This window comes from Bombina bombina, chromosome 1 (assembly GCF_027579735.1).
Source record: "Bombina bombina isolate aBomBom1 chromosome 1, aBomBom1.pri, whole genome shotgun sequence".
Taxonomy (NCBI): Eukaryota; Metazoa; Chordata; class Amphibia; order Anura; family Bombinatoridae; genus Bombina; species Bombina bombina.
In genome coordinates, this window is record NC_069499.1 from 110,493,413 (window position 1) to 110,518,659 (window position 25,247).

At 37.4% G+C, this 25,247-nt stretch overlaps 1 protein-coding gene across 2 annotated transcripts in view; it reads left to right on the top strand.

Annotated features, from left to right (window-relative positions):
* PTPN21 (protein tyrosine phosphatase non-receptor type 21) overlaps window positions 1–22,482 on the top strand; it is a 190,007-nt gene extending 167,525 nt beyond the window's left edge. For both annotated transcript variants that reach the window (XM_053697579.1, XM_053697580.1), the window contains 2 exons: window positions 96–256; window positions 15,034–22,482. In XM_053697579.1, coding sequence (XP_053553554.1) covers window positions 96–256; window positions 15,034–15,162 — 290 coding nt within the window. In that variant the 3' untranslated portion in view covers window positions 15,163–22,482. The remainder of the gene's footprint in view (window positions 1–95; window positions 257–15,033) is intronic.
* The last annotated feature ends 2,765 nt before the right edge of the window (window positions 22,483–25,247 follow it).

Consider the following 25,247-nt stretch of genomic DNA (forward strand, 5'->3'; position numbering starts at 1 on the left):
TCACAGTGTAAAACTGAAATTTATGTCTCAAACTTTCTTTCTCTAGGAAAATAAGATTATCACTCTAGTCTTAAACACTGTTTCTTGTTCCACAGCTTACCTAGAGGAGATCCAATCAGTACGCCGTCATACAAACAGCTCAACGGACCCGAACAGCCCAAACCCCCCGGTGCTTGTTCACTGCAGTGCAGGGGTCGGACGCACAGGGGTAGTACTCTTATCTGAGGTTATGATTGCGTGTCTGGAACATAACGAGGTTAGATATGGCTGTCTTTTTTACTGAATTGTAATTAGTAAACATTTTTTATGTTACAGTTAGGTAAGTTCATTGCTATCAAGAATTTCATAAATGGAATCAGTGTTCTCCCCAGAACCTATTTAATGGGCACACCACCCAGCTGAATCGACTGACCACCAGGCTTAAGCCAATATTATGTTAACATTAACTATTATTAAACGTTTTCTCTGTTTGTTGAACAAATTATAAATCAATTTATATTAAATGATACGTTAAACTTGTGTTTTGTATAACTTAAAGGGACATGAAACACACATTTCTCCAACATAGGTGTGTCCGGTCCACGGCGTCATCCTTACTTGTGGGATATTCTCTTCCCCAACAGGAAATGGCAAAGAGCCCAGCAAAGCTGGTCACATGATCCCTCCTAGGCTCCGCCTACCCCAGTCATTCTCTTTGCCGTTGTACAGGCAACATCTCCACGGAGATGGCTTAGAGTTTTTTAGTGTTTAACTGTAGTTTTTCATTATTCAATCAAGAGTTTGTTATTTTCAAATAGTGCTGGTACGTACTATTTACTCAGAAACAGAAAAGAGATGAAGAATTCTGTTTGTATGAGGAAAATGATTTTAGCAACCGTAACTAAAATCCATGGCTGTTCCACACAGGACTGTTGAGAGCAATTAACTTCAGTTGGGGGAACAGTTTGCAGTCTCTTGCTGCTTGAGGTATGACACATTCTAACAAGACGATGTAATGCTGGAAGCTGTCATTTTCCCTATGGGATCCGGTAAGCCATGTTTATTACGATTGTAAATAAGGGCTTCACAAGGGCTTATTTAAACTGTAGACTTTTTTTGGGCTAAATCGATTGATATTAACACTTATTTAGCCTTGAGGAATCATTTATTCTGGGTATTTTGATTTAATAATATCGGCAGGCACTGTTTTAGACACCTTATTCTTTAGGGGCTTTCCCAAAGCATAGGCAGAGTCTCATTTTCGCGCCGGTGTTGCGCACTTGTTTTTGAGAGGCATGGCATGCAGTCGCATGTGAGAGGAGCTCTGATACTCATAAAAGACTTCTGAAGGCGTCATTTGGTATCGTATTCCCCTTTGGGTTTGGTTGGGTCTCAGCAAAGCAGATACCAGGGACTGTAAAGGGGTTTAAAGCTTAAAACGGCTCCGGTTCCGTTATTTTAAGGGTTAAAGCTTCCAAAATTGGTGTGCAATATTTTCAAGGCTTTAAGACGCTGTGGTGAAAATTTGGTGAATTTTGAACAATTCCTTCATGTTTTTTCGCAATTGCAGTAATAAAGTGTGTTCAGTTTAAAATTTAAAGTGACAGTAACGGTTTTATTTTAAAACGTTTTTTGTACTTTCTGATCAAGTTTATGCCTGTTTAACATGTCTGAACTACCAGATAGACTGTGTTCTGAATGTGGGGAAGCCAGAATTCCTATTCATTTAAATAAATGTGATTTATGTGATAATGACAATGATGCCCAAGATGATTCCTCAAGTGAGGGGAGTAAGCATGGTACTGCATCATTCCCTCCTTCGTCTACACGAGTCTTGCCCACTCAGGAGGCCCCTAGTACATCTAGCGCGCCAATACTCCTTACTATGCAACAATTAACGGCTGTAATGGATAATTCTGTCAAAAACATTTTAGCCAAAATGAACCCTTGTCAGCGTAAGCGTGGATGCTCTGTTTTAGTTACTGAAGAGCATGACGACGCTGATATTAATATCTCTGAAGGGCCCCTAACCCAATTTGAGGGGGCCAGGGAGGTTTTGTCTGAGGGAGAAATTACTGATTTAGGGAACATTTCTCAGCAGGCTGAATCTGATGTGATTACATTTAAATTTAAATTGGAACATCTCCGCATTTTGCTTAAGGAGGTATTATCCACTCTGGATGATTGTGAAAATTTAGTCATCCCAGAGAAACTATGTAAAATGGACAAGTTCCTAGAGGTGCCGGGGCTCCCAGAAGCTTTTCCTATACCCAAGCGGGTGGCGGACATTGTTAATAAAGAATGGGAAAGGCCCGGTATTCCTTTCGTCCCTCCCCCCATATTTAAAAAATTGTTTCCTATGGTCGACCCCAGAAAGGACTTATGGCAGTCAGTCCCCAAGGTCGAGGGAGCGGTTTCTACTTTAAACAAACGCACCACTATTCCCATAGAGGATAGTTGTGCTTTCAAAGATCCTATGGATAAAAAATTAGAAGGTTTGCTTAAAAAGATGTTTGTTCAGCAGGGTTACCTTCTACAACCCATTTCATGCATTGTCCCTGTCACTACAGCCGCATATTTCTGGTTTGATGAACTGCTTAAGGTGCTCGATAGTGACTCTCCTCCTTATGAGGAGATTATGGACAGAATCAATGCTCTCAAATTGGCTAATTCTTTCACTCTAGACGCCTCTTTGCAATTGGCTAAGTTAGCGGCTAAGAACTCTGGGTTTGCTATTGTGGCGCGCAGAGCGCTTTGGTTGAAATCTTGGTCGGCTGATGCGTCTTCCAAGAACAAGCTACTAAACATTCCTTTCAAGGGGAAAACGCTGTTTGGTCCTGACTTGAAAGAGATTATATCTGTTATCACTGGGGGTAAGGGCCACGCCCTTCCTCAGGATCGGCCCTTCAAGGCAAAAAATAGACCTAATTTTCGTCCCTTTCGTAAAAACGGACCAGCCCAAGGTGCTACGTCCTCTAAGCAAGAGGGTAATACTTCTCAGGCCAAGCCAGCTTGGAGACCAATGCAAGGCTGGAACAAGGGAAAGCAGGCAAAGAAACCTGCCACTGCTACCAAGACAGCATGAAATATTGGCCCCCGATCCGGGACCGGATCTGGTGGGGGGCAGACTCTCTCTCTTCGCTCAGGCTTGGGCAAGAGATGTTCTGGATCCTTGGGCGCTAGAAATAGTCTCCCAGGGTTATCTTCTGGAATTCAAGGGACTTCCCCCAAGGGGGAGGTTCCACAAGTCGCAGTTGTCTTCAGACCACATAAAAAGACAGGCGTTCTTACATTGTGTAGAAGACCTGTTAAAAATGGGAGTGATTCATCCTGTTCCATTAAGAGAACAAGGGATGGGGTTCTACTCCAATCTGTTCATAGTTCCCAAAAAAGAGGGAACGTTCAGACCAATCCTAGATCTCAAGATCTTAAACAAATTTCTCAAGGTCCCATCGTTTCAAGATGGAAACCATTCGAACTATCCTTCCTTCCATCCAGGAAGGTCAATTTATGACCACGGTGGATTTAAAGGATGCGTATCTACATATTCCTATCCACAAGGAACATCATCGGTTCCTAAGGTTTGCATTCCTGGACAAACATTACCAGTTCGTGGCGCTTCCTTTCGGATTAGCCACTGCTCCAAGGATTTTCACAAAGGTACTAGGGTCCCTTCTAGCGGTGCTAAGACCAAGGGGCATTGCAGTAGTACCTTACCTGGACGACATTCTGATTCAAGCGTCGTCCCTTCCTCAAGCAAAGGCTCACACGGACATTGTCCTGGCCTTTCTCAGATCTCACGGCTGGAAAGTGAACGTGGAAAAGAGTTCTCTATCCCCGTCAACAAGGGTTCCCTTCTTGGGAACAATTATAGACTCCTTAGAAATGAGGATCTTTCTAACAGAGGCCAGAAAAACAAAGCTTCTGGACTCTTGTCGGATACTTCATTCCGTTCCTCTTCCTTCCATAGCTCAGTGCATGGAAGTGATCGGGTTGATGGTGGCGGCGATGGACATAGTTCCTTTTGCGCGCATTCATCTAAGACCATTACAACTGTGCATGCTCAGTCAGTGGAATGGGGACTATACAGACTTGTCTCCGATGATACAAGTAAATCAGAGGACCAGAGACTCACTCCGTTGGTGGCTGTCCCTGGACAATCTGTCTCAAGGGATGATGTTCCACAGACCAGAGTGGGTCATTGTCACGACCGACGCCAGTCTGATAGGCTGGGGCGCGGTCTGGGGATCCCTGAAAGCTCAGGGTCTTTGGTCTCGGGAAGAATCTCTTCTACCGATAAATATTCTGGAACTGAGAGCGATATTCAATGCGCTCCAGGCCTGGCCCCAGCTTGCGAGGACCAGGTTCATACGGTTTCAATCAGACAACATGACGACTGTTGCGTACATCAACCATCAGGGGGGAACAAGGAGTTCCCTAGCGATGGAAGAAGTAACCAAAATTATTCTTTGGGCGGAGTCTCACTCCTGCCACCTGTCTGCTATCCACATCCCAGGAGTGGAAAATTGGGAAGCGGATTTTCTGAGTCGTCAGACATTGCATCCGGGGGAGTGGGAACTCCATCCGGAAATCTTTGCCCGAGTCACTCACCTGTGGGGCATTCCAGACATGGATCTGATGGCCTCTCGTCAGAACTTCAAAGTTCCTTGCTACGGGGCCAGATCCAGGGATCCCAAGGCGGCTCTAGTGGATGCACTAGTAGCACCTTGGACCTTCAAACTAGCTTATGTGTTCCCGCCATTTCCTCTCATCCCCAGGCTGATAGCCAGGATCAAGCAGGAGAGGGCGTCGGTGATCTTGATAGCTCCTGCGTGGCCACGCAGGACTTGGTATGCAGATCTGGTGAATATGTCATCGGCTCCACCTTGGAAGCTACCTTTGAGACGAGACCTTCTTGTTCAGGGTCCGTTCGAACATCCGAATCTGGTTTCACTCCAGCTGACTGCTTGGAGATTGAACGCTTGATTTTATCGAAGCGAGGATTCTCAGATTCTGTGATCGATACTCTTGTTCAGGCCAGAAAGCCTGTGACTAGAAAGATTTACCACAAAATTTGGAAAAAATATATCTGTTGGTGTGAATCTAAAGGATTCCCTTGGGACAAGGTTAAGATTCCTAGGATTCTATCCTTCCTTCAAGAAGGATTGGAAAAAGGATTATCTGCAAGTTCCCTGAAGGGACAGATTTCTGCCTTGTCGGTATTACTTCACAAAAAGCTGGCAGCTGTGCCAGATGTTCAAGCCTTTGTTCAGGCTCTGGTTAGAATCAAGCCTGTTTACAAACCTTTGACTCCTCCTTGGAGTCTCAATTTAGTTCTTTCAGTTCTTCAGGGGGTTCCGTTTGAACCCTTACATTCCGTTGATATTAAGTTATTATCTTGGAAAGTTTTGTTTTTAGTTGCGATTTCTTCTGCTAGAAGAGTCTCAGAATTATCTGCTCTGCAGTGTTCTCCTCCTTATCTGGTGTTCCATGCAGATAAGGTGGTTTTACGTACTAAACCTGGTTTTCTTCCAAAAGTTGTTTCTAACAAAAACATTAACCAGGAGATTATCGTACCTTCTCTGTGTCCAAAACCAGTTTCAAAGAAGGAACGTTTGTTGCACAATTTGGATGTTGTTCGCGCTCTAAAATTCTATTTAGATGCTACAAAGGATTTTAGACAAACATCTTCCTTGTTTGTTGTTTATTCAGGTAAAAGGAGAGGTCAAAAAGCAACTTCTACCTCTCTCTCTTTTTGGATTAAAAGCATCATCAGATTGGCTTACGAGACTGCCGGACGGCAGCCTCCCGAAAGAATCACAGCTCATTCCACTAGGGCTGTGGCTTCCACATGGGCCTTCAAGAACGAGGCTTCTGTTGATCAGATATGTAGGGCAGCGACTTGGTCTTCACTGCACACTTTTACCAAATTTTACAAGTTTGATACTTTTGCTTCTTCTGAGGCTATTTTTGGGAGAAAGGTTTTGCAAGCCGTGGTGCCTTCCATTTAGGTGACCTGATTTGCTCCCTCCCTTCATCCGTGTCCTAAAGCTTTGGTATTGGTTCCCACAAGTAAGGATGACGCCGTGGACCGGACACACCTATGTTGGAGAAAACAGAATTTATGTTTACCTGATAAATTTCTTTCTCCAACGGTGTGTCCGGTCCACGGCCCGCCCTGGTTTTTTTAATCAGGTCTGATATTTTATTTTCTTTAACTACAGTCACCACGGTACCATATGGTTTCTCCTATGCAAATACTCCTCCTTAACGTCGGTCGAATGACTGGGGTAGGCGGAGCCTAGGAGGGATCATGTGACCAGCTTTGCTGGGCTCTTTGCCATTTCCTGTTGGGGAAGAGAATATCCCACAAGTAAGGATGACGCCGTGGACCGGACACACCGTTGGAGAAAGAAATTTATCAGGTAAACATAAATTCTGTTTTTTTTCTTTCATGATTTAGACAGAGCATGCAGTTTTAAACAACTTTCCAATTTACTTCTATTACTTAAAGGGACAGTCTACACCACAATTTTTATTGTTTTAAAAGATAGATAATCCCTTTATTACCCATTTCCCAGTTTTGCATAACCAACACAGTTATAATAATATACTTTTAACCTCTGTGATTATCTTGTATCTAAGCCTCTGCAAACTGCCCCTTTTTTCAGTTCTTTTGACAGACTTGCAGTCTAGCCAATCAGTGCCTGCTCACAGATTACTTCACGTGCACGAGCACAGTGTTATCTATATGAAATATGTGAACTAACACCCTCTAGTGGTGAAAAACTGTTAAAATGCAATCTGAAAGAGGTGGGCTTCAAGATCTAAGAAATTAGCATATGAACCTCCTAGGTTAAGCTTTCAACTAAGAATACCAAGAGAACAAAGCAAAATTGGTGATAAAAGTAAATTGGAAAATTGTTTAAAATGACATGCTCTATCTGAATCATGAAAGTTTATTTTGGCCTAGACTGTCCCTTTAATTTGCTTCCTTCTCTTGTTGTTCTTTGCTGAAAGGTTTATCTAGGTAAACTCAGAAGCAGCAAAGATCATAGGTTCTAGCTGCTGATTGGTCGCTGCATATATATACTGATTGTCATTGGCTCACCCATGTGTTCACTTAGAAACCAGCAGTGCATTGTTGCTCCTTCAACAAATAAAACTAAGAGAATTAAGTAAATTTGATAATAGAAGTAAACTGGAAAATTGTTTAAAAATTGTTTGTTCTACTTAAATCATGAAATACATTTTTGGGGTTTCATGTCCCTTTAAATAATATTATAATATTGCAAAGTATTATATCGTCCCTCTCCCTGCTGCTTTATAATGCCACCCAGCTTGCAAAATTTTCTGTTGAGAACACTGGGACAATTGATTTTCATTTTGACAGTGGCTTTGAATTTTATGTACAAACCTGCAAAGTTGCTTGTTTAATGTATATGGTTCTGTCTGTCTCCTCCATGAAAGGCTTTTTATGAAGAAAGATGAGTGCTACTTTTAATTTCTGGATAGGTTTAGATTACATTCACGTTTGTGCTGATGGAGTGAAAAAATAATCTTAAAGGGACATTAAACACTAAATAAATGCTAGACAGAATGATGCAGTCAAAGAAAAAATTGGTCTGAGAATAACATGTAGATGTATTTTTTAAAGTTTTATTAGTTGTTTAAATATTGACAAAATAAGTGTAAAGTTTTTTAGTTTATATAAAACAATGGGAGCTGCCATGTTGTAACTTAAGTTACCTTCTCTGCTGTAGCCAATTAGGGACAGTTTTAATTAGATCATTACAGTGTGCAGCCAATGGCTGTGTGGAATATAACGGTGTTCTGCTCTTCCATTTCTAACAGGAACTAAAAAAAGCTCACAATTTCAGAACGTAATTATAGAAAATGGGGACAAAATAAATAATGATAGTATATTGCAGAGTTATTTATTGCATGTAAGTGGCAAGAGTCCATGAGCTAGTGACGAATGGGATGTACATTCCTACCTGGAGGGGGTAAAGTTTCCCAAACCTCAAAATGCCTATAAATACACCTCCCACCTCACTCATACTTCAGTTTTACAAACTTTGCCTCCGTTGGAGGATGGTGAAGCAAGTTGTGCTTGATTTCTTATGTGAAAGGTGCTTCTAAGCATTTTGAAGCCCAGTTCCTTATAAAGTACAGCATTTGTCTGAGGGATGTGAAGGGAGTATTTGCCTAATGATGCCATGTTTTCACCTATGGGAAATCTATTCTAAGGCTCTCTGTAAATTCAGTCGCAGCAATTCATCTCTGCCTCCCTTTGCAGATCGACATTACACTCCTCTACCATTAGCTCTGCTGATATGTTTCAGTACTGGTTTGCTGTCTGCTATATAAGGATGGGTGTCTTCAGGTAAAGGATATATCTTTTGTTAAGACACTGTCAGCTATGTTTGGCACTTGATATTTTTAAAGTTTAAAATATATATTGCATATGTTTGCCATGAGTCAGGTCTATGTTTATTTCCCTTTGCAGTCTAACAGTTTCAGCATGGAAAATTATGTTTGGGAGAATTTTAGTACTTTTTTTTTCTTACCTGAGGTTCCAGCTAGTTGTAACTTCGGTCTTGTTTTTTCAAATTTTCGCGGGAAAATTAGACTCGCGATGGAGCAAAATGCTTCTATTTATTGCGTCATTCTTGGTGCAAATTTTTTTGGCGCAAAGGTTGCGTTTGCTGTCATGCGAGTCACGTCATTTCTTGCGTTTTTATTGATGCTAATTTTTTTGCTGCGAAGTTGCGTGTTATGACGCAAATCGTTTAATTTCCTGTTAACCTTGGCACCAAAAGTTTTTTTCTCAGCATTTGCGTCATTTTTGGCGCAAATTTTTTTGTTATATTAAAGTGAAAGTAAATCCTAGCATTTTACAAACGCTAGGATTTACTATTGAAACAAATAAAGGGGACTTTCATTCATGAAGTATAAGATACTTCATGTAGAAAGCTCCTTTATTTGATTCAATCGAGCAATAGCCGTGCGGTAAATCCGGCTTTGCGCCCATGGGAGCCGGATTTACCGCACAGCTATTGGCTAAGAAGTGAAAACGTCACCTCTTAGCCCAATTTTTTTTTTGCTGTGGGCTGCTGTACAAGGTAAAAACGGCAATCGATTGAATCAAATAAAGGAGCTTTCTACATGAAGTATCTTATACTTCATGAATGAAAGTCCCCTTTATTTGTTTCAATAGTAAATCCGAGCGTTTTTTTTTTTTTCTTTTTTTTTTTAAGCTTCTGAAGTAACTCTTGAAGTTTTTCTTATTCCAGATGCTATCTATCATATGTTTAGTAAGGAATCTAAACATAGTGCTTCTTTTTGCCTTCTAGGTTTTAAGAGCTATATCCTTTACCTATGGCTAATTTTAGTGTTTTTAGATAAAAGTCCCTAAAGGTGGGGCTATTTCTTCTCTTGCCGAACGTACTTCTATCCTATGGAAGATATTTCTTCTTTTAAGGATCTTTTTGATAGGAAGTTTGTTTCCTATCTTAACCCTTTTGTGCCGGGGTTAACTTGTCTACATTGGAACAACTGTTCCAATGTAAACAAATTGAAATCTTGCGATCGTGCAAGTGATCACAAGATTTCAATGATGGGATCGCGCCAGGGGGGCATCCCTATGATGCTAGGCATGCCCTCCAGACCGCAATTCCATCAGGGAAGCGCCAGTGGCTTCAGGAAAGCCAAGCGGTTTGGGCGTATTTCGTCCTTCTGTGCTAAAGTTCAGCAAAATTCGGACGAAATACAACATCCTAGTGACTTTAAAGGGTTAAGAGAAGCATATTTACATATTGGATATATTTTTAACCTGTCATTTCTTTGGCTAATGTTGCTGATGTTTCAACTTTTTGGTTGGACAGTTTAGTTATCAGATCTTGATTTGTCTAAGCATTGTTCTTTTACTTCAACATGCTAATCCAGAGCTTTCCAAACTTTTCATGTTGGTGACGCACTTTTTAGACCTACATCATTTTGCGACACAGTAATTCAGTTGTACTAGCAAACAGGAGGTTAAACTAACTTGTTTTAAGAGATACGGACACATACATAAATGATATAATAACAAAATGTATTTACAAGAAACAGTAGATAAGTATGTGCAAGAATTAAAAAAAAAAAAGTTTATTAATACTAATAGCTACTATTTTAATGGGATGTATGAGGTTAATGGGATGAACACAGTTTCTGAATATTTGGTGGAATATTAGATAAAGACACTTGCATTTCATCATGAAGCAGCTGTCCCACTCACTGACTACAAATGCAGTCACGAGACGAATGAGGAGACTACACGTGCAGTCAAGCAGGGACACACCTACACACTACCGCCGACACACTGTGTCACAACACACAGTTTGGAAAGCACTGTGCTAATCATTTCATTTATGGTGCTATATTTTGTATATATATAATATGTAATTTTAATTGATATTAATCTTGTTTTTAGCCATTTTTACTAGAAAAGTTTTATGGCTTAAATCTCTGATATGGTGTTTACATTTATATTACTATCTTATTATTTTATAATAGTAATGTTTTAGTATTTTCTATTGGATTTTATTATCTCCTCTATTAATGGGGGAAAGTGAGTCTCTTCTGCCCCAAATTAAAAAATCTAAGGGTAATTTTTAAGCTCTCAATTGTTTTTTCATTCCCTTAAGGCCTCTGGCTCTGATTTGAATAATTCCAAGCCTTATAATTAAACTAATTTGAGCCCCTAAGACTGCATGAAGGTGTAGCTTTTTTTTTAACCAGTTCTACTGTTGGGGGGGGGGGCAGATTCAATTTATTTCAATACATTTGGACAGTTTCTGTTCAAATCAGTGGATTCAGAGGTATCGAATAGGTTTCAGAATAAAAACTTCCCATGGGAAGATTTTTTTCCCCATGTTATAATAATCTATGTGAAAGCTCAGGTTTTTCTGAATTGTGTTTCAGATTTAGAGTTTTCAGGGGTGATGGTTCCAGTTCCTCTGCAGGAACGGAGTTTGGGTTTCTATTCAAATCTATTCATTGTCTTAAAGAAAAAATTCGTTCAGACCAATTCTGGATCTGAAATTTTTATATAATTTTGTAAGAGTCCCAACTTTCAAGATCGTGACTATGGGGACTATTCTGCCTTTCCGTTTAGCAAGGTTACATCATGTCCACAATAGACTTTTACAGGACGCTTATTTTCAATTCATTCAGACCACTATTGTTTTCTGAGATTCTCTTTTTTAAATAAGCATTACCAATTTGTTGCTCGTCCTTTTGGGCTAGCGGCAGTTCATAGATTCTTTTCAAAGATTCTTGGTGCCCTTTCTATCTGTATTCAGAGAGCAGGGTATTGCGGTGTTTCCTTATTTGGGTGATATTTGGTACTAGCTTTAATCTTTTTATTCAGCAGAATCTCACTTGAAACAACTAGTGTGGTTTCCTCAAGACATGGTTGGAGGATCAATTTACTATAGTGTTTCTTGATTCCTTAGACAAGGGGTCACCTTTTTAGGTTTCCAGATAAGATTTAGTGTCTATGATTCTTTCTCTGATAGACTAGAGATGAATAAAGTTAATTTTAGTTTGTCTAAATCTTCAGTCTCTGACAGCACTAGGGGTTTAGAAACCTCAGGAGGCGAGGTTACCAATCAATATTTTCGAACTCCATGATATTTTCAGGGCTCTTCAGGCGTGGGTTCTTTTGTAGAGCCAACTTTTTAATTTATTTTTTAAACAGACAATATCACAACGGTGGCATTTGTCAATCATCAAGGAGGGACTCGCAATCCTTCAGTTATGGAGGAAGTATCTCGGATACTTTCTTTGACGGAATCCAATTCTTTTTTAATTTCTGCGATTCATATCTCAGGTATAGACAATTGAAGGGGATTATCACAGCCGTCAGACTTTATATCCGGGGGAGTGCTCTCCATCCAGATGTGTGTTTTTCTTTTTGTACACGTGTGGGGTCTTCCAGAAATAGATCTGATGGTATCTCGTCTAAACAAAAAGTTTTCAAGATTCCTTTTCAGGTCCAAGGATCCTCAGTTTCTGTATTGTCTGCTCTCTCTTGTGAGTGTCTTTATCTGTTTTTCCATCAAGATAAAGCTGTTTTGCTGACTTCATTTAATTTTTTTGCCTAAAGTTGTAAATTCTAACAACATCAATAAGGAAATTGTCGTTCCTTCTTTGTGTCCTAATTTTAAAGAATTCTCTTGTAGGGTCTTTACATTCTTTGGATGTGGTAAGAAAGAGCTTTGAAATATTATGTTCAGAAAGACTTCTAGTCTTTTTGTTATTTTTTCTGTCTCCAGGGAAGGTCAGAAAGTCTCTGTTATTTATCTTTTTTTTTTTGGTTCAGACTTTTGATTTGCAAGGCTTAGAGAATTACAGCTCATTCTACTAGATCAGTTGCCACTTATTGGGCTCTCAAGAATGAAGCTTCAGTTGATCAACTTTGCAAAGCAGCAAGCTGGTCTACTTTGCATACTTTTTCATTTTACCGTTTTGTATGTGTTTGCTTCTTTGGAAGCAGCCTTTGTAGGAAGGTTTTTCAGGCAGTTGTCTCAGCTTGATTCTCATGCATTTGATTTGAGTTTTTTTTAAATATTTAAGAAAACTTAATTATAGTTTGGGATTTAATTTCTCAGTTGAAATAGTTGTTTTTATTTTTTATCCCTTCCTCTCTAGTGACTCGTGGACTTCCACATGAAAGAAAACATAATTTATGTAAGAACTTACCTGATAAATTCATTTCTTTCATAGTGGCAAGAGTCCTTGAGACCCACCCTATTTTTTGTGGTTATGATTTTTTTTGTATAAAGCATGTATGCTTCTTACTCCTTTTTACACCTCACTACTTGGCTATACGTTAAACTGAAGTATGAGTGAGGTGGGAGGTGTATTTTGAGGTTTGGGAAACTTTGCCCTCTCCAGGTAGGAATGTATCTCCCATATGTCACTAGCTCATGGACTCTTCCCACTATGAAATAAATTAATTTATCAGGTAAGTTCTTAGATAAATTATGTTTTTTATATATACGATTTACCATTTTACCATTTCCATCTCAAATAGTCTAATGTCCCTTTTAATACTTTGTTATTGATGTTCCTTCAATATGGGATACCAAGAGAATGAAGCAAAATTAATAATAAAAGTGATTGATTGATAATATAAGTAAATTGAATAGTTGTTTAAAAATGTATGTTCTATCTGAATCATGAACGAAAGAAAAAATTTGGGTTTCATGTCCCTTTAACGAAAATACTCACTACACGCTGTAGCTAGGAATGTGTATTTATGTTCTGTTTGTTCTTTAAAGAGACATGAAACATTAACCTTTCATAATGTAGATGCAGCAATAAATTGTAAGACACTTTTCAGCTTATTTCTGTTATCAAATTTTATTCATTCTCTTGGTATAGTATGTTGAAATCATATCTAGGTAGGCAGATGTGCAGCAATGCAATACTGGGAGCTAGCTGATTCTTGGTTTACCAAAAGGTGTTAGGCAAGTTCCCAGTAGTGCATAGCTGCTCTGAAGCTGATTTTAATTATGTATGGGCTTAAAGGAACACTCAGGTTAAATTAAATTTTCATGATTCAGATACAGCATGCAATTTTAAACAACTTTCCAATTTACTTCCATAAAAATAAATGGGCACAGTCTTTTATATTTACAATTTTTGACTCACCAGATCCTACTGAGCATGTGCAAGAATTCACAGACTATACATATATGCATTTGTGATTGGCTGATTGCTATCACATGGTACAAGGGTAGTGGAAATAGACATAACTTTGAAATTTGTTATAAAAAATCTACTACTCATTTTAAGTTCAGACTAAGTGCTATTGCATTGTCTTGTTATCTTGCATTTGTTGATTATGCAAATCTAATGTGTTGACTGGTTGTAACAGGGTAGATGTCCCAGGAGGGGTGGATCAAATGAACAGTGATATTAAAAACTAGAGGACTGGTCAAATAAATGGGATCTGAAATTTAATATTACCAAGAGCAAAATTATGCATATAGGATCCAAAAACCCAAAGGCCAATTATAGTCTCAATGGTACATTACTGACTGTAACTAAAGAAGAAAGGGGCTTGGGAATTATTATTTCAGATGATTTAAAATTTGGTACACAATGCCGCAGTGCAGCCAGTAAGGCCAGTTGAATACTTGGTTGCATTGGAAGAGGTTTTAGTAGCAGAAATAGCAAGGTTCTTATGCCACTTTACAGATCATTAGTTAGACCAAATATGGAATACTGTGTACAGTTCTGGAGACCATATATTCAGAAAGATATAAATAAACTAGAAGCTGTCCAAAAGAGGGCTACTAAAATGGTACATGGTCTAAAAAATAAAACATACAAATAAAGACTCTATGATCTAAATATGTATAGTTTAGAGGATAGAAGGGAACGAGGTGACATGATAGAAACCTTCAAATATATGAAGGGACTTAATAAAATAGAAGCTGAAAGCATGTTTCACAAAAAATAAATGCCAAAACAAGGGGTCACAATCTAAAGTTAGAGGGTAGTAGATTCAGGAGAAATTTGAGGAAACATTTTGTTACAGAAAGGGTGGTGGATTCATGGAATAAACTTTTTTTTGAGGTGGTAAACACAAAGACTGTAAAGGAATTCAAAAATGCCTGGGACATGCATAAGGCTATCCTAAGGAAAAAGTAACATGTAATATGGATAGATTTGATGGGCCTTTTTGGTTCTTATCTACCATCAAATTCTATGTTTCTATATTTGTTATATGCAAGTAACAGTGCAATAATAAAATGCTCTAACACATTGGATCATATTCTCTCTGCACTTGAATGTCCCTTTAAATGTGGATTTTTTAAAGATTATCTTTACAAAAAATAGCATTTGCTTTATATACAGTTGCAACATTCAGAATTTAGTGCCCAGACATATTATGACTGCATGCCTGTCCTTAGAGTCACATTAAAATTAGCTCTGGTGTAAATCAAGTCATTGCATGTTCCAGTACCAGAGTCTGACTTCTCTCCTCTTTTATTGCAGATGCTGGACATCCCTAGCGTCCTAGACATGCTGAGACAACAGAGAATGATGATGGTGCAAACAATTTCTCAGTACACTTTTGTATACAAAGTTCTGATTCAGTTCTTGAAGAATTCGCGGCTGATCTGACTTCATTTGTAAAACAAGAACATCTTGCCTCCCTAAAAGGGGTTCTGCTGGCATTCTGCAGGAGTCAGTCAGTGTGATCAGTATGCAATATTGTTTAAATTGCAGAGCAATTTATCAGATTCTTTTTCAGTGGACATACGGAACCAGGTTCATTTTAAAAGGTGCTAAGCCTTTGTGCATTTTGAATCTCTATTGACAACGTCTTATTGGTCATACAGGGCTATGTACTTTTTAGTAAATCTGGAGGCTGACCTCTGAGAGGTCACAATCTCTGTAAATCCAGGAACGCAGAGTGGGGCATTGCCTTAGTGCGCTTTACAAAAAAAAATACAATCTCCTACCTGTAGAGGGCAGTACAAGCTGCAAGAAGTTATGCTACATATGGAGAACTGACTCCATTAAAAGAGACTGGGTTCTCCGTTAACCATAGCTGCTGCTTATATCTACAGGGGTTAATTGTACAAAAAGTACATTTTAGCAGTATTAATATATAAAGCTCTGATTTTACTGGCTGAAATCAAACACATGATGCTAATGACATTTAAAGCACTTTTTATTTTTATTTTCTCGCTTTCTTATTTATAATGTTGCAAACATGTTTAACCCTACAGCGTTTTAATCTGACATTTTGTTTTTACTAACAAGCTGATCACAGTAAGACGAAGGTTGAATGTGATGGAGTGATAGGTAATGGTAGTGTTTGCGTTTTTTTATATTTTATTTTTTAATAAAAAATATATGCTCTTATTTTTTGGATGAGCTTGACTGCAGTACCACAGAATCTGCCCCAATTTTTAAAGGGAGATATTAAATCTTTTAAAATATTTAACTAACAGTTGTAGGACACATTAAAGGGATATTAAACCCAAATTTGTATTTCATGATTCAAAAAGAGCATGCAATTTTAAGCAACTTTCTAATTTACTACTAGTATCAATTTCCCATCGTGCTTTTGGCATCTTTATTTCAAAAAGTAGGAATGTAAGCTAAAGAGCTGGCCTATTTTTGGTTCAGAACCCTGGCTAGCACTTGCTGATTGTTGGCTACATTTAGAGATCAATAAGTAAGTGCAACCCAGGTTCTGAACAAAAGATGGGCTGGCTCCTATGCATACATTCCTGCTTTTCGAATAAAGATACCAAGAGAAGGAAGAAAACTTGGTAATAGGAGTAAATTAGAAAGTTGCTTAAAATTGCATGCTCTATCTGAATCATGAAAATGTAATTTTGACTTTAGTGTCCCTTTAACTGTACAATCCTTACACAATAAATGAATATGCGCTTTTTGTATAAATGGTATTGAATTTGAAGTGACATACATTTTTTTTTTTTTTATAGAAAATGATTTATATATATAAATGGTTTATAATCTCTTACTAAATTACATCTTAAAGGTTTGTAATTTAAAAAAAAAACACTATTCCCTTTTGTAGGGAAGAGCGCAAAATGTTGCCTTATACCATTTAGAAGTCGATTTATCAAGCTGCAGCGGACAGGGGCGCATATACGTGCCCCTGTCCACCGCAGCTAGTCTCTGGCGGGCTGAATACACATGGTGGAATTCAGCATTGCACAGGAGCGCTATTTTGCGCTCGCGTGCAATCCCGCCTCCTGCACGCGCACAGCCAATCAAGCGGGGGCAGCAGCTGTCAATCTCCCTGTTCGGAAGAGACAAGGGAGATTGAAATTCGCCACCTAAGAGGTGGTGAAAGGGTAGGGAAGCAGTGGTCGTCTGACCGCTGCTTGTCAAATACGGCGTGCAGGTTCTTTTAAATCGACCCCTTAGTCTCTTGCCTTCATTTATGGAGATCCTTGCTCTGTAAGTTGGATTTTTAAAGTGCATTTTGGCTTCAATACCTGTAGAACTTAACTGCATGATTAATTAGTTTCCATGGAAATTCAATGTATCAGCCATACAATTCAGTGTATCTACTTTCACATGTCCTTCATGGTAAAGTCATATATAGAGCAATATTTATCAATTTGGGAGAGTACAGGATTCCCATGCAGTGAACCTGTTTGCATCGTATCGCATATTTTGGGGTGAATGTGTTCCCCTTATTTATCATTGCACGAGGGAACACTCATGCAATACTGCCCCTTCTACCGCTTGATAAATGAGTTGCAGGCTCAAATGATTGAGCCTGCAACCGATCGGGGCATTCGCCCTGTCATAATTCTTGCCCATATTGTCTAGCAACAATGTCAAACACTCAATTTCTATGTTTTTATATGTCCGTAGTTTTACGTAATTGTGTTTAAAGGGAAGGTTTAATGGAAAATTAAATTAGATGTTCTAATTTGTTACAGCATGTGATTTTGTCATGTCTTATGTGTTTTAATCCCTGCAATGGGATACTAAGTTTTTCCTTTCAATACAAGGAATGAGTTGATTTTAAAACTTTTTTTTTTTTTTATCATTTTACTTCCTCATATTTAGATATTTGAGAGCAGTGCTCTCAGCCTTTTGTGATTATGTGGATTCACTGCTTTCACTAGCTTTGAAACTGTTCCATTTCACTGCATTTTTATACATTTTTAAAATTCTTCATTGTCCCTTAAATGTAATTTTTATGCCATTGCAGTTCTTAAACTGTTCTTTTTTTCCTACACTTTGAGGGTTATTTTGCATTTTATGTTGTTGAAACACTGAGTATAATGAACTGCTTAACGGATTTACATGTAATGGTGCTAATAGACCATTATATTGGTATATATTGCTATTGATATTATATAAGATTGCAAAATTAGCTGATATTATATTGGTGAGTGGCGAAATGCACGTTGACTGATCACACAATGTGATATTACTACACCAAGAACAAATATAAGGCCAGGTTGTAATTTGGACACTTGCTGCAGTGTCAATGTTCTTAAACAGTCATAGATTATGTACGTTTTAAATTGAGATAGCGACTATATTGTAATTATTTTTGGTCAGAAATGTTACAGTACAAATTGCTGTCACTTCATTTCTTCCATTGTAACTGTACCTTCAATATGCTGAAATTAAAAGCATTATATAGCAGCGACAATCTGTAAAATAGCTATATATATATGGTTTGTAATAGATTTATGGAAAGTATTGTTTTTTTTTTCTTTCTTTACAGAGAACCAGATATGAAGGAATAAATTTAAAAAGCTGTGAAATGTATATTGGCATTTCTTTTTTGTATGTGACTTTAGACAGTTGTGTGTTAATGATATTTAAGGTAAGATTACCAGTTAAAACCTCTTATCATACAAGAAAGACAAATCCATGTGCCAAAAAAACGAAGGTTGTATATGTGTAATATATCCTGAATGTGATCTATAAAAATGTGCAACTTCTGGCTGAATGAGGATGTTTGAAATAATTATAGAATGTTATTAACACCTGTCTGCTGAAAGATACACAAGTAAGTTTTACAAGAATGTCCTTATTTTTAACCCATTAGCTCCTGAAGAGAGCAGCAGCCCATGTTGTATATGAACTAGTGATATAACCTTTTTAAGATGTCAGGAATACAAAATATGGCATTTTAGTAGCAAAATATAGCACAATATCAGAAAATTACAAATAACTTATTACATTTATATTTCAAAAGTGTCTGAAATCTGGATATATTTGTCCATTTTGTTCTGGCCCACAATGCCTGCAATTTTCCATTACAAAATAATCTTTCCTTATGATCTGCCACTACATTAATTTACGTGAAAGGAAATAGGCTCTTCCTGTTCTAAACAGAGGGTTTTCTAAGCATATCTATACTTTTTATTCCTTAAAAAGTTAATCGCTTAATTAAAATAAAAAATGCTATTTTTTCTGTACAATTTTTGCAGCATTGCAGCATTACTGTGTTATTCGGCCTGTGCAAAGAATAAACACTGCTCTGGATAGATATGTTATATTCCTTTGTATCTCATAAAACAATGGTGTAAAATAGAATTTACATGATTGTGTTTATTATATAGAAAGTCTGGGAAGAGGAATTAAAGGAACATTAAAGACTAAATGCTAAGCAGAACGATCTTTTCAAAGATTAGCTTGAGAATAATATTTAGATGCATTAACAAAAATATATATTTGTTTGAATATAAAAAAATAAATAAGTGGAAAGCGATAGACACTGCGATGTTGTTATCTAGATTTTCTTCTGTGCTGAGACCAATTAAGAATAGTTAAAAACGGAACACTAGAGCGTGTGACCAATGACTGTGTAGAACAGTGTTTCTCATTCGCGGTCCTCAAATACCCCTAACAGGCCAGGTTTCATAATAGCTGTACTAGAGCACAGGGGAAATAATCAGCTGATCAGTAACCATGGTTACTAACCATTTCTTTGCCACATATGAGGATGGCGCGATTATCTGAACTGAATGGAAGGAAACAGAATATGTTCAAATGTTCTGATTATTTTGAAAACTTTCTGCATTAAGCAGATTCAGCAGAATGTGACAAGTCACTTAGATTGGATGTGGCTATGCTACAACATAAAAATGATGGAAATGGCAGATCAACAGAGGGAGAAGTATTTTTGGGATAGAAGTCAAATATGAGACCATATGCAGCAGGTGTAGGCTCTAAGGCTGTTCTCAGGCACTAGAATGGAGGATAATGTTTGGGTCAAACCTTGACACTTTAGTTTGCAAATAGTTTGGAAGTTTGAGCCTTATCAAGCTGTCTTGATAAATTAAATAAACCTGCACAGGTCCTACATGTCAATGTTGCTTCAAGCTTGACTATCATTATTAATGAGAAAGTAAAGTCTGTTTTTTTCTTTTGGGATTCAGATAGGGCATTACGGTTTAAACAACTTTCTAATTTTCTTTTATTCTCTTATTTACTTTGTTCTCTTGGTATTCTTTGCTGCAAAGTATACCTGTGTAGGCTTAGGCACAGCAATGCACTACTCGTGAGCTAGCTTGTTATTGGTGGCTGCACATATGCCTCTTTTGGCAGTGGCTCTCCACGTGTATTCAGTTAGCTTGCAGTAGCACATTCCTGCTACCTTCAACAAAGGATAGCAAGAGAATGAAGCAAATCTGAACCTTTTTTTTTTTTTTTAAATTGTGCTCTCTGCCTGAACCTTGAAATAAATATTTTCAGTTGCATGTCCCATTTTAGCTGCTTAGGAGTAAATATAATAAAAAGAATCACTAAGAATTCCAACATATGCCAAAGAGAGATAAACTGATCCATATTAGACCCGAAATAGACCAGTACTTTTCTCAGTATAGAAACAAATCAGCACGTCCTCATTTTACCGAGTTATTGACATATTTGAGAATCCTGGTCTACAAGTTCCCTTAGAAATTTCAGTTTTTAAAATTCACAATTCACTATAATATTCACTAGTTACAATAATATTCTTTTAGGCCACACAAACTCTACAAAAACATCACAAAAGCTTTGGTCATTATGAAGGCAATTCTTCACTAATCTGTTCAGCAAACAATTACAGAGCAAATTAGTAGTGTAATGGCTAATAATTCATGTCCATGATTTAGCAATTTCCAAATAAAATGGGTCGCTAAGCTTCTGATTTACTTTCTTTTAGGTTTACTAACAAGAATTAAGCAAATGGAATGGTATGGGACATGCATTTGTTTCTGCACACATCTATATGAGTATTTAAGAGCAGTTACTCTTGGGAATTTAACCTTTAATTTTAGAACATTTAACATTCTACTAACCAAAACAAATATATTCTGAGAAGTTACATTTGTAATTGTGCGCTAAGTTTAGGGTGACCATATTGCCGCTTTAAAAATGGGACACATGAAAAATACATATGTCAGGGTTCTTATATAAAACATTTCTTTAAGCAGCCCTGAAAACAGCCCAGACATATGTATTTTTCATACGTGTCCCTTCTTAAAGCGGAAATATGGTCACCCTAAAAGTTGCATGTCATTTTCCATGTTTGCATACAGGGGAGTCAACACTTTGACACCTTCAGATGCCCGCTACAGGAAGACGTTATAGAAGTAGGCAAATGGTGCATCATGGGAAATGTATGGGCCAAGTTTGATCACCCTTAGATTTAGTGCATGCTGTAATGGAAAATATACCATAAAAATGAAATAATTACAGTTAAGATTTATTTACATATTTCCTAAAACGTTCAATATTTAATATGGTCCCTGTTATAGCAGATGAGTATAAAAAAAACTGTTACAGAGCTATAATGTCTTTAAAGTACACCTGATGTTCACGTTGTCAAAGTATCCGTAGGACACAGCAATCTAAACTAGCTTCCTTGAGATCTTCTGATGTTTTTGTTGGAATTAAAGTGATGTGAATGTGCCAGTAAAGTGTAGTAGATGGCTGTAATTCAATGATCATGATGGTAATGGTATGTGTGAGAGAGTATACAAGTGGTATAAAAGTTCTATGTATTCAGGCTTTAGATTTAAAGTGAATTGAGAGATACAGAATTTAGACACAGGCCCCAAGAGACACTGAGGTTTTCAGCTTGCCTATTTCTTTCATATAGGTGGCGAGAGTCCACGAGCTGTTACTGATGGGGGGATATACATCCCTAACAGGAGTAATGTATATCCCATCCGTAACAGCTTGTGGACTCTCGCCACCATAAAAGAAATTAATTTATCGGGTAAGTTCTTACATAAATTATGTTTTCTTCTTTAAAAGGACATGTTACCCATATTCAGGAAACTATGATATTAATCTTACTGTGCAGAAAAGGAAGATTTTTTTTTTTTACCACAACATTTCTTCTGTAGCCACATCCCATTGTAGAGGGACTTTAAACATCCAATCTGAATGCTTGTTCAGAACCTGTCATGTGAAGGGAGGTTTACTGTGAAATCCCACAAAACGATGGCAAAATCCCAGTACATTATGCTAATGGACTGGTTTTTGTTTGTTTGTTTGTAAAGCGGCTGTTTTTTTGTGTAAAGTATAAAGATGAAAATACAAAGAACAAATGAATGGTATCCGCTCACATTGCAGTTACACTGCTGAGTTGAAACCTTATGGTAACATGTCCCTTTAACTTGAACTTTGGAGACACTAATTCATTCAATATGTAAATGAGAACATTTAGAATGTAATTAGATTGTTTTGGTCAATTTTGGCTTAGACTAAAGTCTGTAATGCAACATATTCCATAGGATTGTATGCTTGAATGACATAGTATGGAGTCCAGCTCCTATACAGAATGTATAATTTTGTAAAATTAGAGCAGCTCTTACACTTGTAAAATGGAAACTGTAAGTGTATGTGCTTGTGTTACCAAATATGTAATATATGTGATATTTTATGCAAAATGAACATAGTATATTTTTGCCATGGAAATAAATATTTGATGCAGTATCTTGTTTTCTATCATTATTCTGTGTACATCCTTTTTATTTAACTCGCTACCATATTTGTTTATCCCTGTTTTGGTTAAAGGGACACTAAACCTATTTTTTTTCTTTTATGATTCAGACAGAGTATGCAATTTTAAGCAACTTACTAATTTACTCCTATTATCAATTTTTCTTTGTTCTCTTGCTATCTTTATTTGAAAAAGAAGACATCTAAGCTAAGGAGCCAGACAATTTTTGGTTCAGCCCCTGGACAGCACTTATCCATTGGTGCTGTCCAATCAGCAAGGACAACCCAGGTTGTGAACCAAAAATGGGCCGGCTTTAAAACTTACATTCTTGCTTTTCAAATAAAGATAGCAAGAGAATGAAGAAAAATTGTTAATAGGAGTAAATTAGAAAGTTGCTTAAATTTGCTTGCTCTATCTGAACCATAAAAGAAAACATTTGGGTTCAGTGTCCCTTTAAGGACATGTACAATTAAAGGGACACTGAACCCAATTTTTTTCTTTCATGATTCAGATAGAGCATGGAATTTTAAGCAACTTTCTAATTAACTCATATTATCAAATTTTCTTTATTATCTTGGTATCTTTATTTGAAATGCAAGAATGTAAGTTTAGATGCCGGCACATTTCTTTCATGTAATTAGCAAGAGTCCATGAGCTAGTGACGTATGGGATATACATTCCTACCAGGAGGGGCAAAGTTTCCCAAACCTTAAAATGCCTATAAATACACCCCTCACCACACCCACAATTCAGTTTTACAAACTTTGCCTCCCGTGGAGGTGGTGAAGTAAGTTTGTGCTTATATTCTACGTTGATATGCGCTTCGCAACAGGTTGAAGCCCGGTTTTCCTCTCAGAGTGCAGCGAATGTCAGAGGGATGTGAAGAGAGTATTGCCTATTTGAGAACAATGGTCTACCTCTAGGGGATCTATTTCATAGGCTCTCTGTTATCGGTTGTAGAGATTTCTTCTCCTACCTCCCTTTTCAGATCAACGATATACTCTTATATACCATTACCTCTACTGATTCTCGTTTCAGTACTGGTTTGGCTATCTGCTATATGCGACACTCTAAGCTATGGTTGGGCACTTTATATGTAAAGTTCTAAATATATGTCTATAAACTTATATTTGCCTTGATTCAGGATAAACGGTATTCCTTATTTTCAAACTGTCAGTTTCATTATTGGGATAATGCTTTTAATTATTTTTTCTTACCTTGAAAAATTTTCATTTGGCCATTTTTCCTGCGTGCTGTTAAGCTCGCGGGGGCGGGAAATGTTTCTTTTTATTTTGTCTTTTTTGGCGCTAAAAATTTTGTCACTTCCGGCGTGGTAATTTTCACCGAAAGTTGTATTCTGTAACGCATGCGTATTCAGACATTTTTTTGCGCAAAAAAAATGTGGGCGTCTTTTTTACTCACATTATTTAGACATTTCTCTTCATTGCTTCTGGTTGCTAGAAGCTTATTATTTTGCATTCTTTCCCATTCCTGAAACTGTCATTTAAGGAATTTGATAATTTTGCTTTATATGTTGTTTTTTTCTATTACATATTGCAAGATGTCTCACCCTGACCCTGGATCTCAATCCACTAATGGACAGACGCTGCCTAATGCTGGTTCTACCAAAGTTAAGTGCATATGTTGTAAACTGTTCCTCCAGCTGTAGTTTGTGAAAGCTGTCATGATAAACTTTCCAATGCTGATTGTGTCTCCATTAGTAATAATGCTTTACCTGTTGTTGTTCCTTCAACATCTAATGTTCAGGATGTTCCTGTTAATGTAAAATAATTTGTTTCTAATTCTATTAGGAAGGCTCTGTCTGTTATTCCTCCTTCCAGTAAACGTAAAAGGTCTTTCAAAACTTCTCACATTTCAGATGAATTTTTAGGTGACCGTCATCATTTTGACTTATCTGATTCTGATGAGGTTTTTTCTGGTTCAGAAGATTCTACTACAGATATTGATTCTGATAAGTCCTCATATTTATTTAAAATGGAGTTTATTCGTTCATTACTAAAAGAAGTTTTGATTGCATTAGATAGGGAGGAATCCAGTCCTCCTGATACTAAAACTGCTAAACGTTTAAATTTGGTTTATAAGCCTCATGTGTTAATTCTGGAAGTTTTTCCAGTTCCTGACGCTATCTCAGATGTGATTGCTAGGGAATGGGATAGTTTGGGTACTTAATTTACTCCTTCTCCAAAGTTTAAGAAATTGTACCCTGTGCCATCTGATAGATTGGAGTTTTGGGATAAAATCCCTAAAGTCGATGGGGCTATCTCTACCCTTGCTAAACGTACTGCTATTCCTACGGCAGATAGCACTTTGTTTAAATATCCTTTAGATAGGAAGATTGAATCTTTTTTAAGAAAAGCTTATTTATGTTCAGGTAATTTACTCAGACCTGCTATATCTTTGGCTGATGTTGCTGCAGCTTCAACTTTTTGGTTGGAGGCTTTAGCGCAACAAGTGACAGATCATAATGCATATAGCATTGTTAAACTTCTTCAACATGCTAATAACTTTGTCTGTGATGCCATTTTTGATATCATTAGAGTTGATGTCCGGTATATGTCTTAAGCTATTTTAGCCAGAAGAGCTTTGTGGCTTAAATCTTGGAATGTAGATATGACTTCTAAGTCAACTTTGCTTTCTCTCTCTTTCCAAGGTAATAAGTTGTTTGGTTCTCAGTTGGATTCTATAATTTCAACTGTTACTGGAGGGAAGGGAGCCTTTTTGCCCCAGGGCAAAAAAT